General features: G+C 40.5%; 1 protein-coding gene across 2 annotated transcripts in view; it reads right to left on the reverse strand.

Annotated features, from left to right (window-relative positions):
• AFAP1 (actin filament associated protein 1) overlaps window positions 1-14,136 on the reverse strand; it is a 111,094-nt gene that overhangs the window by 20,904 nt on the left and 76,054 nt on the right. For both annotated transcript variants that reach the window (XM_036382375.1, XM_036382373.1), the window contains exons 7-9: window positions 6,902-6,994; window positions 5,365-5,449; window positions 2,018-2,167 (exon numbers count right to left, since the gene is read on the reverse strand). In XM_036382375.1, coding sequence (XP_036238268.1) covers window positions 2,018-2,167; window positions 5,365-5,449; window positions 6,902-6,994 — 328 coding nt within the window. The remainder of the gene's footprint in view (window positions 1-2,017; window positions 2,168-5,364; window positions 5,450-6,901; window positions 6,995-14,136) is intronic.

Below are 14,136 nucleotides of genomic sequence, written 5' to 3' on the forward strand. Positions count from 1 at the left end.
AAAAATGAGGATGTGCTTAATCCTCTGGTTCTGGCTCCTTGTGATAATCACACTCTTCAGCTCTCCTCCCTCCTCCTGTAACAAAACCCTGTATCACTGTGCATTACATTACAATCCCTAGAAATGAAAAAAACCTTCCCATGCAAGCCAGATACAGCTTGTTTTGGAGTGAGAGTCCTTTTTTTCAGACAGTTTTTCCCCTCTGCTCCCAGGGCACCTCTCAGAAAAGCTCTTGCAAAACTTCCTGCTTCAGAGTTGAACTACACAGGATCCCACTTTCTACCCCCCACATCTCTGCTTAAACCTTCACAAGCTGACATGACCAAAACGCCTTGAGTGTGCTCCCCTTTGTGGCATGAGCACTTCAGCTTAGTGCAGGCACTCCAGGAGCAGTGGTGTTGGAGGCAAGGCTCTGCCATGACTGCAAGTGCAGGTGGGTTTTAGTTTCTACACCAGCTGGGTGACACCTGCAGCCCTGCTGGGATTTTCCCTTTCTTCACAGGAGGCAGAGTCTTCTAAAGTGCAAAAACCTTCAACTATGGAGCAGCCTCCCAGAGGGCACTGAACTGAGCCAAACTGCTGGTGGTGAGAAACTCCTTCAAGCCAAGACTTCCTGCAATGACCAAAGCCTAGACTTTTATATATTTTCCTTTAAAATCTGCAAGTGGTGTTGAGTAGAGCCAAATGCAGGCAAATAGCAAAGGCTGAATCTGTATTTATGTCCATATCCAAACTAATGATAGAAATATGAAGAATTAGATTGTACAGCAGTGGTTAACTTCTCACATAATGCAGAATTATCAAGGGAGTATGAGAGCCCGGAAGTTTGAGTCCTTATGGAGGCCAGATACTCTGGACAATGCATCTGGCTGGACACAGCTTTCCCCAGCTGCTCTTTTGGTCAATAAATCACATCTGTACTTAACTGATGTATAGACACATGCACTTACTTAATCAAAGTTTGCTGATGTGAATGATGCCCAAAGTGTGGTTTGAAAGCCACCTGTAATTGATGAAGTTCTCTCTGGTGGTCCATGGAGCTGCTGCCATCACCTTGGGCAGGCATCTAACACACTTCATGCCCCAATCAGTTTTCTGCCAGCTGCTCCCTAATCACAGACTTCTGGGTTTCCCTAAGTTTTTCTAGTCAATTAAAGGGTAAAATCCAAACTCAGGATCTGGTGCAACTGCTTCAAAGCTTTCCAAGGAAATTTATCTTTTGAAGGGATTGGGTGAAGGGTGAGTTCAATCTTATTCATGTGTAAGTGTTACCTAATACTGGAGCACCAAAAGATAAACTGGAGAATGTAACTACACTGCATTGTTTTAAAAAAGCAGAGCTGTGAGGACATCAGCTAAGTGCATTGCATGATGTCTTAAATTGTGAGCAATTATTAGCAGCTACAATACAAAACACAAGTATTTTCTGCATGCCTTTTTATACACTTCCCTGTGCACTACAGCTGTCATATGGAATGGTCAAAATTAAGAGTTAAAATAGCTTACTAGAAATTTGTTACTTCATTTTGTCCAATATGTACCACTTTAGGAACCCATAATTAAACTCAAATCATTTTGGTTGAGGCTAGTTGACTGCTGTCTGCTATTCCATAAAACCTTAACCACAATCTACTATAAAAGACCTGATCACTTTCCAAGAACCTTCTTCTACTTTGTAGCCTCAATTTATTTCACAGTTCAGCCTATATTCATTTTATAACCATCTGCTTGAGAACAGCACTTGTTTCTTTATGCTTCTTTTTCACAATTTTCTTCCTCCTCTTCCTCACTTCTGCAAATCCTGAGCCTGTGTTACCATTTTATTTAAAAAGTCAAATTATTTCGGTCTCTTTGCAAATGACAAACTCCTGATTACTCCTCTTGCAGTCTGGGTGCATCCTTCCAATGATGGGAAGAATTACTGCAGTAAAAGCAATCTTAGAGAAATTCCTAGGCTAGAATGCTGTAAAATTTTAATAGCAATGTGCATTTAAGACTCAAGGAAAAAACCACTTACCACATGTTGGAACATCTTCTTCAGCTGATGAGGTCTGTTCATCTGTTGATGGCTTTTTCTTTCCTAAACCAATGATCTTTGTTATTTTTTTCCCTGTTACTTTAGTCACAGTGCCCTTGGCTTCCGTTTTCGAACTTTTTTTCCTCTTCACTATTAAGAAAGCAGAAGTGTGTATTTAGTAGTGTGTGTACCCCAACCAACAGAGAGAACCTGAATAAAAACAGAAGTTCAGACAAAAATATCCTATGCAAGACATAAGGAAGAGCAAAAACAAACAATTGTACAAAAGTTGCAGATTTCAATGAGACAAACACTAGATTACCCAGCAACCTCTGTGTGATAAGAATCATGGCATTCTGAAGGATAATACAAACAAAAATCAATCTTCCAACTTTATTTAATCTAATCAAGCTTCAAGTCTCTTTCCACAGCAGTCATCACCTAATTTAGGAGTATGACTGAAGTACCTGTATATAAATTTAGCTCATATACACAGCAATAAATATCCAGTCATACACTTCTTCAGTGTTTTCTTCAGTGTTCCTAAGCATTTTTCTCAAAATACTTCAATAATTAAGTACACAAAAAAAGACAGAATATGCTTGCTTAGCAAAATGACTTTTTCTGTGTACAGTTAGGTTAAGAGATCTTATCACAATGGACATTTTAGAAAGACAAGACTTATGAACTAACTGATAAGAAATCAGTGGGATCAGTATGAACATTCAATAGCTATAGTTGGCTATTGGAAAGAAAAAGCTGTGCTGAAAAGAGGTGTTTTGCTAACATCCAGTCTATGCTTCCACTAACTTCATTTGATACTAGGAATATTACCACTCTGAGAACTGAAGCAGGTTCAGCTGCTGAATGCAATATGGCAAGGACTATGGATATGGTGTTTAGAAGTGCCTACCTGATTAAAATCCTAATAATTTTTTTTTAAAGAAGAGTTTCTAAGACTAAACAGATTCAGAAAAAATAAAACAAGAATTTCTTTGCAAAAACAGAACAAACAAAATAAACTTCAAAAACTGCATTCAGTGGCTGGATTCTGGCAAGAGAGCAAAAGTCTCTGCTAACTGACAGGGCACCAAAAATTCCATCAACTTGCCCTGATATGTGATTTTAATGAACAATTAATTTTAAATAGTTACTAATTGAGCTTCTCTGTCTTTATCCCCAACATATCAATTCCTTTTGCATTAGGGAACACTTAGTGGTTATGGACAAACTGAGTTTGTCCATAGTGGTTTGCACAAACTGAGGAAAAAATTGGACAAAATGTTCACATGAGAAATGAGTGCATGAACTGATGAGCTGGGAAGAAGAATGCACAGCAAATAGAGAAGCAGTTTGGGACTCACCATGGGATAATTTATCACTTAGTTTAATTGTTAGCAATCATGGAACATTATTTAGAAATTGTATCTGTAGCCAAGACTGTACAAATCTGCCAGTGCTGAGGGGAAAGGCAGCTCTGCAAGTGCTGCCCCCCAGCCAACCCCAACACACCCAGGTCTAATTATCTGTTTCAAGGGAAGGGTGCTCACAACTTACACTGCTCTCTCTAAACATGCAATGGGCTTCCTCGTTGGAGGGAGGAAGGCCACCCATCCCATCAGCTCATGAACCCCTGCCTGGGGGCACAGCACCTGCCCTCACACAGGTTTCTATCCCACACAGCAGCAGCCAAAAGCTGACTGAGGCTATTGAGGGGCAGATGAAAAGCACTGAAAAAAGCCAGAGACAGAAAACCTCATTTCTCTGAGACAGAAGCTAAAAGGAATCACTCCCACAGACAGTGGAATAAGCCCTTCTAGTGTTTGTTTTCCTGTCCTGTCTTCCCTTTACATTGCTGGTATTTTTTCCCTGCAGAACTGAGAGGCAACAGAAATAAGGCCTTCATGACTTAATCTTTTTGAGTCAAAGGATATACTAATTGCCCAATTGCCAGTGATTTTTTTTTCACAAAAGCCTTTTATTCTCATTTCCTTCCCCACAGCAAAGCAAGCAGCTGGTTTAGAGCAGAGCAGGGCTGGTGGCTGGTGCCAGCTGGAGATGATCATTCACTGAAGCCTCCTTCCCATGTACTCCCTCAAACACTCCCCATCCATTTTAAAAAGGCATAGCATAACTTCACCAAGCACACTTCAGTCTTCTTGCAGTCATTAATGCCCATAATTTCTCCTACTATGTGCTGAAAGTTCATTTTCAAAATACCAAATTTTGGTATTTTAAATGACCCTCCTTGAGGCATCTAAGCTGGGCTGCTTTTCCAGCTGCATCATCACAGCTTCTGCAGGGTACCTGGGCCACCTGGTATTTCTGGACCTCGTGGCCAGCATAGGTTTTGGGTCACAGATGATTCTCCACATGTTTCAGAGTTTTATGAAAGCTTAATAGAAGATTTTAAAATGTGAAAATAAAAAAAAGCAAAAATGTACCATGGCTTTCAGGAAACCAGAAACCATGACATTGTCCCATACTGTTCAGAGATCTGTATGGCCAGGAAATGCTGGAAAATGAGCCAGGCAGGAGATAAGGGACAAGATCAAAAGGTGAGACAGCGTTGGCACCAAGGCCAATATTGACACTGTGCTCTCTGCAGCTCATGTTACCCTTCACTAAAGGCAGCAGGGAAATGCTTTATCTAGCAGCAAGCTAAGGAAGGCACAGAATTTCTTCTGCTTTGTGGAGGAGGGAAGAGGATGGGGAAGAGAGCACAAGGGTTGAGTGTATTAGAAATAACTTGGCCAGAACTCCCTCTGGATTTGGGGTTTACCTTTGTTAGATTATAAGGACTACAGAAAATGCATGGCTCCAAAGTAGCATTTGCAAAATTATACACATAGGTACTCAAAACTCACTGATATTGCATGACTATATATTTTTAGGATAAATAATCATATGTAATATGATAGTTTATATATGAAGGTGTCTGTGCACACACACACATATATTAATATATATAAATATGCATGGTTCTCTCCTTCTAGTATTTAATGATTGTTTTTTTGTTTAGAAGCTTTACACCACTATTTATATTGTCACTATACAGTTACTAAAAAACCTGTTATTTGCCTATTGCTCTGAAAACCTGTACTTTTGAACACAGAAAGGGCCAAATCAAAATTTCTATATTCTGTTTCCTTATACTAATTATACAGATTTTACCTGCCCAATAACATCAAATGTAGCTGCCAAAATTGAAGGAATCCTTCTTGACATAGCTCAGCTTTCAAGTGAAACTGAATCCTAATTAAACCATCAGAAACTTTACTTTATTGGAAAGATGAAAGTGAGGTATTCCCCTTTCTCTCAGCACACATCACTTACAGCAGACATACCTTGTTCTTTACCATTGCACACGGTAGTGATGCCATTTTCCACAGCACCTTCCCCATCTGAGCTTGGCCTCTCAAATGACAGCTTCTGCAGGGGCAAAGAGATCAGCTGACATACAATGTTTGCTCCTTCATAAAATCAAATGTCATGAGTCCCTTCACAAATAGACTTACTATGAAATAAAACACACTTTCAAGCTCTCATCCACTTGGAAGAGAAGTAGGAGATAGTAAAAAATTCAGTTTTAGAGCCTTTAGAAAATCACAGAAACAATAAAATAGTATATATTTGAAAGTGTATTACAATCAGTGAAATATTCATAATTCACCATATGTATTTCTAGGCTCTAAATGTTGCAATAAAGAATTACATGTATCAGATATGAGCAGAGTAAAAGCTGTATCTTCAAAAATGCTTCATAGATGCATTTGCAATTACAGCTTATCAGAAAATAGTGTAATCCTACAAGGTCCTTCAGTGCTTTCAATATGTGCAAGAAAGGCTTTTGAAAGCAATTTTTAGCACTGACTATTTTGTAATGGTTATGTGTGAGGTCTGGGTTGATGTAGGTAGAGCTTATGACAGCACAGTTTTGATGGCCACATTACTCAGAAGTGGTGAAGCCATGAAGCAGATGTGCAGATTATCACAAAAAAGAATGGATGACCACATAAACTACACCTTTTCATGGCATGTATTTTAGAAAAAAAACCCTATTTTTCAGCACTTTAAGTTGCTTTGTCTGTGTGTGTGCAAACATGCAAACAGAACAGCTTCTGGCTGTCCTGGAACTGCTCCCAGGACCAAAGCAACAACAGCACAGGCAGTGAGGCACTTCCACCACAGGGGTGGCACTTGCCATCAGGAACTGGGTGATGAAGACTGTCAGTGGGATTTTTAAGCAGGGGCTGGAGAGAGATTTGCTCACCTGGATGCCTTAATGGAGCAGGGGCTTAAACTGGTGCTGGTAATGCACCAATCATTCACTGCAAAGCTGCTCACTTCCCTAATTCCTGCTCTCACATCCTGCTGAGTCAAGGCAGTGGAGTAGCCAAGTACCACGTGTGAGTAGCCAAGTTTCTCTACTGAGACACGAATGCTTGGAAGAGTCTGCCAAAACAGTGAGCTCAGCATGCCCAGGGAGCTCTTCAAGGACTCAATTCCCCAAAATAAGAGAGTTTCCCTTAAAACCCTGGTATAATCTTCATCTTTTCTTCCTCAAGAGTGACACCCCTGCTTGCTGTTTGCATTTGTTGCAGACCATCTCTGCATCTCAGCAGGTGTACCAGACCCATTAATCTGCACCCTGCTATGGCTGAGGAGAAGCTGGACCCAAGCCAGGCTGCTCCTTGTTCATGGCCAAACAAACTGACATGGCAGAAACCTCAGCTCTGCAGGATGTGTGCACATATCCAAACAGACCAACACAACACAGGCACTGTGTGCCTGAAACAGCAGCACGAGGCAGCAAGGATTTACATCCAGCGTCTCTTTGAGTAATCATAAGGCATTTTGCATTCACCATTTTGATAACTTTACCTTTTCCAGCTCCACTTTGTGTACTGGAGAACTAGACAATGGCCCATCAGAGTCTACAGCTCCTGTGCAGTTGCTGCACACATCTTTTATAACCTTAGGAGACAAGGCAAAACTTATTAATAATTCATAAAATACAAATCAGAGAGATTAGAAATTATATTTGGATGTGAAAGGAGATGGGAAGGAGAACCACACAGACTTTTACTAGGTTGGCAGGTGTCAGGCAGGCTGACACTACAACAACCTCTCCATGCTCCCTCCCTAAGTCATTTCATATATGACCTGAAGGAGACATAAAGTCTGGAGGTGGAAGGTTTCAGTTTCTAAGCAGACTAAGCTCCAAGTCTCTCCTAAGTGAAGAAACCAATAGCACTGCTGATTTCCATGAGCTAATTTTGCTATATGAACTCAGCTGACACAAGCAAAGTAATTTAATTACAGTGATGAGAAAATGGGATCCAAGGTACCTCAAGCCGATAGACAAGAGTTTTATATAACACACTTCACAGATGCTCTTTTTTTGCTATCAGAAACTAGTGAAGTGCTGGTTAGCTTAGAGTTAATATTGCACAGAGGTATTTTGGGGCATTTTTGTATTATAATTGCACATTAACTCAAGAGTTAAAGGTCAAAGTCATCGTAAATATGTTTGTAGTAAACAGAAATGGCACTTTCTGTTCTAAAAAGTTAAAGAAAAATCTTGAAGTGGGAATTTGCTGATATTTTGATGGAATTTGAAGAACTTAAAAACCTGAAATTACACAATGAGTAAAGATGCTTGATGATTCCCCATGGCCATAGCTAAGGGTCTTATCTCTTGTGAAGTTATCAGCAGCCCATTATCATCCTGAAACTGCTCGTGCTGATGAGAACAGGCTCTCGATCCAAGCTCATGCTGAGTTTCAAACTGAACAATTTTGATGAGGAAATACTAAAAAGCAAAGGATGGCACCAAACAGTCCTTTCCCAGCACTTAAGCTCCCTTTAAGGGTGAAGCTAAAACAAATCAAATGTTTATGGGCCTACAAAGACCCTTATGCTAACTCAGGAGCACATCATACATTACAGGCATTATACACCATAGAGAAAGGAAGAGCACCAACCCCATTTTACAGAGGAAGAACCCAGGAACAAAAGAATGATGTCAATGACACACAAAAAAAAAAAAAACCAAGCAAAGCTGGGAGATGAACCTACATTTCTATTTCTGAGCTAAAATCTCAAAACTTCATCACTTCAGCATTCTTTCCTGACTGTCTGACTACCCTATATTTTGTTCCAGAAACAAGAGCAGCATTTCATGGCACTTGGTGTCCTTTGTAACACAAAATGTAGATGTATCTGCAGCAGAGCACCTCAGAGTTAAGAAAAGCCCTCAACTCCCCAAAATTGTAAGATTTTTCATGTGTCTGTTTGGTTTTTGTTCAACCACTGGTCATCAGTATGGTGTAAATACACTGTCGTTTTCTTCCTAGGGAAATGTGACTGTACAGTTCTGGGAACATTCATTTCTGTCTCCTGCATGACCCTGATTCAATGGCTTATGTTTTCAGCATCTGCTCACACCACACAGTTAGTTAATTTTGGCAAAGGCAGATTGTAATGGGAGTTACAGACAGAACAGAGGGAAATGATTTGGCAGCACTAACTCAACAGTATGTGCTAAGTCATGCACTCAAGTAAATCCGGTTCTTATCATACCCCACATATTTAAGGAGAAGATGAAGTGCTTAATTGGGTTGTAATTAAATTTTGATTTAACAAACGACACATTGTCAAAAGGGAGTTGGTGGCAGGATCTAAAGTAAATGCATACTCAAGAGTCGAACACTTCATTTGGGTTCAAAAGGTTCACTGGCAAAGACTTGCTCATCACCTTCTATGTGCACTATAATTGTGTTTAATGCACAGCACAAAATTCATTCTCCTCCACCTCACCAGGATGAAATGTCTTTAATATATAATGGTTGCCTGGATGCACTCTCTGTAATTATGTTTGCAGACAGCTGCCATTAAAAATCTGGTTTTCACATGCATATAGCTTCAGCTCAAAATTTTAAGGATAAAACATTCCACCAGTATTGCCAACTTGCATAATTTCAATCACAAGACTCAAAAGTTCTTGTCAGTTTCTTCTATGTTCCATCTTCTGGAGCCATATGAAAACAAAAGATTACTGTTTTCATTAAAAAGTAATTGTCAGTGAGAGTGAGGAATGGAGTTCAGCTAACTTTTATCCATTGCAATGAAATGCCTAAAAATATGAATAAATGTATCTCAGTAGCTGCAAAAACAGAAAGGGAAAATAAAGGAATCCCCAAAAGTGTTATTTTTAATAAAATGGCATCATGTGGAAGGGTGCACCGAGAACACCTTGTAATGGCAAATAGTCCATTATTAGCTTAAGTTTTCTCACACATTAGAGAAAGGAAATAACTCCCTTTTTCTCAACACAAATACCTTTGTACATTACATGTACACACACACAGTGTGATCTCCCAGGAAAATCAAACTGACACCATAAACAGACTATCTACTCAAATATTTAAAATCTATGAGCAAATGTAATCAGAAAAGTGAAGACCCAGTATTTCTTTGAATAGCCTCAAAACCAAATGCATTTAAAATAATCTTTTGTTATTCCATTGCAAGAATCTGAAGTACCACAATTACCATTACCATGTTACGATTAGCTGACCTGGAAAAAAGCTTCTGCAACCTGAACTGTATTATTATTTCTTATTTATAGAATTAGAGAATCATTTAGTAGGAAAAGACCCCTAAGACAGAGTCCAGCTGTTAATCCATCAGCGCCAAATGCACCACTAAACCATGTCCCTAAGTGTCACATCTACACAGTATTTAAATATCTCCAGGGACTGACTCCACCACTTTCCTTGGCAGCCTGTTCCTTTCAGTGAAGAAATTTTTCCTAATATCCAATCTAAACCTGCTCTGGTGAGACTTGAGATAATTTTCTCTTTTCCTGTCACATGTTACTTGGGAGAGGAGACTGATCCCCACCTGGCTACAGCTGCAGAGAACACAAAGGTCCTCCCTGAACCTCCTTTTCTCCAGGTTAAACAGCCCTAGTTCCCTTAGCTGCTCCTAATCAGACTTGGGCTTCAGACCTTGAATGTCCAGGTGGATCAGGATATAAGTCAGAGTACAGCATTGAGTGCAGTGACATAAGGCACAGAGGAGAAATATTTGTAGGTAGGAAGCTGGAAAGATCCCTTGCCCTGAGCCATGGGTGATGTCAGTGGAATTTCTGCCACATGGCGTGTCTGGAATATTTCTTTCTTTAAAACTATCTTACTACAGAAACACTAATATTTACTATAAAAAACTTCATATCTGCATACACCCACAAATTTCTGTAATTCTTGTATCTTATTTTAAAAGACACACCAGGACTAGAAGTAAAATACTTGCTCAACATTTATTCTACATGTGAAGTCAAAAAAAGTAAATTAGATTCTTCTGGCTACTTTAAAGTTCCAAGCTCCAAATAAAAAGCACTGGCTCTGTAGTAAAACCAGAAAGCCAGCTACTTGCCAGCCAGCCCCTGCCACACAGAAACCAAACCAATTCTGAGTAAAAGTACATTTGTAGATAGTTCCTTATGGCTGATCTCTTTGGGACCTGTTAAGGAATAAGAGGAGCTCGAGGAGCTTGCAGACCTCTCTCCTGGTAGATACCATGGATGGGCTCAAGCTACAGCCTCCCTACCACAAGGATGTGATTACAGCATTTTGTATCATCTTGTGTTCTCAGGGAACTCCCAGGAGGAGCTCACACTTTTAATATGATCGAGTTCAAGACAGAAAGCTCACAGCCTGACTGCACATTTGCTTTACTTTATGTAATCAGGCCAGAAATCCATCCAGCCACCCACCCACTTGTCCCCCTCTGCCCACATGGTTCACAAATACTGGAATTGCTGGGAAGGGGATGGGCTGTGTCCCTTGGCTCTGCCACTTAACTCTGGAAACAGGAATATGGCAAAGCTGAAATCTGCTGAAGTACAACACAGCACAGGGAAAAGGGTTTGGCTCCAGCTGTAAGTCAGTATTTCCCATTCCTGAAACACTCCTTTTTCACTGCTGGAAGAGTACTGACTTTCTGGGACTCTGTCATTTTGGCATGACTAAATCCTCATTTTCTCCTTCTTGTGGACTGTTTCATATGCTAGTGTCAATACCCTCCTCCTTAGGAGAGCAGCAGAACTCCTGTTAGTGTTTTGCAGAGCAGAAATGCCCCGAGGAGTTCACCTAGAGGAAAATCTTAGGCAGGAAATGCAAAAATTAATCCCATCACAGCCTATGCTTTAAGTCTCAAAAAGAAACCCCCTTTACCTTCTGGACTGGAAAGCATTATTTATCCCTTAGCCTGGAAAGATTAATCTTTCTGCCTTACTGCCATTTGTCTGAGCAAAGTGAGGATGAGATTCTGGCAGCCTAGCAGTCAGTAAGCCTGTCCTTAGTGCCTGTGCATCCCCTTAGGAGAACTCTTCTGTCTTACTCAACCAAGACAAGCCCTGTATCATTTCTCCTGCATTATTACCATGAAGTCCATTGCCATTTATGGCTGCTGGATCAGGCAGAGCCCAGGGAGGAGGCACTCCCCAGAGGCTGGGGAGGGTGGCAGGAAGCAGAGGTGCCCTGTGCCAGGACAGCTGCATCCCCAGCCTGGGTGCCACAGAGATGCACATGGCACTTTAGGCTGTGAGTCTCAGCTAGGTGTGATTTAAATGATTCTCCATCCAAAGCTGTGAGTAGGAGAGAGGAGGAATAGTATCTAGTGGTGAAAATCCCAGCCCTCCTGGGTTCTGCTCTGACTGTGACAGCTTGCATTTGTGATTTTAGTCAGGAAACCCAGAGAAAAATTATCACTGAGAAGACAAGTAAATAGGATGTTTGTGGTTCTGTATTCGTGGGTGGTTTGGTTGGTTTTTTCTTTAATTTACATATACATCTGGTTCTTTTAAATTATGCATTGTTTTCCATGGTGCTGGTCACACACACACACACACACACAGAGACTCTGGCTCACAGCCAAGCTGGGATCCTCTGGCTCTGCCCACTGGCAGAGTCCTGCAGACTGGTCAAAACTCCCACGTGCAGTTTGGTCTGTCCCCTCTGCAGGCGAGGCCCTAAAGAGCTCTTATGCAAACTCACTGACCTTGCTGTGACTTGAACTGAGGTATTTTAAACCATCTGATTGAGACAACAGGGCTGCAATTCCTGGGAGGTTCCATTTAGTTTGCACAGCCTTTGCTGCTGGTGATGATGGGCAGTGGAGGAAGAAACTGGCCCGACTGCCTTGGGTCACAGTACATTCTTTAAGTTAATTACAAATTAACAAACACTGCATGGAAACCACTAGTACCAGGTATGCATCCCCAAAACCACTTTTTAAAGTCACTTTTAGGGCTTGACCATTCAGCACTTGATTCTACTCAGTTACAAAATGCAGCTAATAACCTCTTTGGGGAGTTATTACATAAGCCAAGAAAGAAATGCTTGAAGTGTTGAAGATCTCTAGCTGGAAATCCCCATAGAAAGCAAAAGCAGCCACACAATGTTTACAGTTACAAACTCAATTTTATGCTGATATAAATGGGCTAAAGAACAGCTCTGTCAGTAGTTTACTCTTCAGTAAAACTGTCCACATAAAGACTGGAGGCCAGAAGTTACTTGATTACCTTCACTAAACTCAGGACAGTGAAAAAAAAAGAGATGTTTTCATAGACTTTCATAAGAGATAACATGCAGTTAATCAGAGAGAAAAACTGGGTAGGTGAACCAGCTAAACAGCCTACAAGGAATGCTGCAGAGCCTCTGGATGACTGGATACAGTCCCAACCATGATTTTATTCTCTCTTCAGGGCAAAATATCCTCCTTATTTTGACAAGTTTAGAACTGGCTGAGCATTGTCAAAATGATAGATGAAGCAATGTCTCCTTATGGCTGGAAGATTCACTGCTCAATTACAGACCCTCAGCTGGAGAGATTGCTGCACAGTGCCAGAGCACCAGAAAATGAAGAGAAGTTAACTAAGGGTGCCTAATGTTAGGGAAAAATGAAAATCAAGGCCAGTACTGCAGAATGACAGATTACACCTCATGCATGATAAATAAGAAATACATTTTTGTAGGAGGAACGTCAGGAGGAGAGAAGGCCTTGGGACCAGTCACTGTGACCATTTCCTTCTTCTGCCAGTCTTCTACAACAAGTTACCTCAATTTCTTTGGCATCCATGTATTTCTAATATTGAGTGCAGTTTTCTGTGGCCTAGTCTGAGGGTTCTGCACACAGAGCACATTCATCTGTACAAACGAAGCCACTGAATAAGCGGCTTCTTGTAAGATCATGGTCTTACTGGTCCTTTTTTTTAAAGCAGCATTTCCCAGGGATGCTGACAAATAAGTGTAGTTTTAGCAGTCTGTTGGACGTGCTGAGACAAACAGGAAAATTTCAGCCCTTACTTGACCACAAAATGCACAAATGCACATATACTCAAGCACGCATGGAAAAAGATCATTTTTGGGTCAGAGTGTGTAACTGCACACATTTTTTCATGTACATTTTTGTGGGAACATTTTAGGACTCAAGTCTGGAAAATTCCACCACTTTTTGTTGCCCACCATATTACTGAGATGATCTCAGCTCTAGCCTGAATTTATACTAGCTTTGCTCCTTCCTCTGAAATCTTGACAGGCTCTTTGGTGACATCAGCTATCTGTTTTCATCAAGCATTTGTTAGCTGGTAAATCTGAAACTCCCTTTGTGGTTTCCAGTCTAGACTTCAATTTGCACTATGTTTATCAGTTGGGGCTTTTTTGGTGTCATCTTTACGAAAAAAAAAAAGGTCTGAAGTATTCTACATCGATTTAGAATTTGTCTTCCAATAGATATTTTAAAATTATTTACTTGATAAACATATTCTATACTGATTATATACATGAATTGGAAAAAAAAAATTTGGTTTAGCTTTCAAAGGACAATCTAGTCTCCAAAACATTTTGAGTTTTTTAGGATCAACTGTAAAGCTTTAATGTGACACTTAACATTTGAATTCATGAGAACCCATTGCTCCTGGGTGATAATCTGCCTCAAGTGGCAAACACTGGTGCAGTACCTTTGACCAAGAAGGCATCTTCCTCTTATGCTCTAAAAATATGGTTGCAGAGTTCTTTCTCATTGGCAGTCTCTGGATCTGCCCATTTTAT

The sequence above is a fragment of the Molothrus ater genome, chromosome 4, assembly GCF_012460135.2.
Source record: "Molothrus ater isolate BHLD 08-10-18 breed brown headed cowbird chromosome 4, BPBGC_Mater_1.1, whole genome shotgun sequence".
NCBI classification, from domain to species: Eukaryota; Metazoa; Chordata; class Aves; order Passeriformes; family Icteridae; genus Molothrus; species Molothrus ater.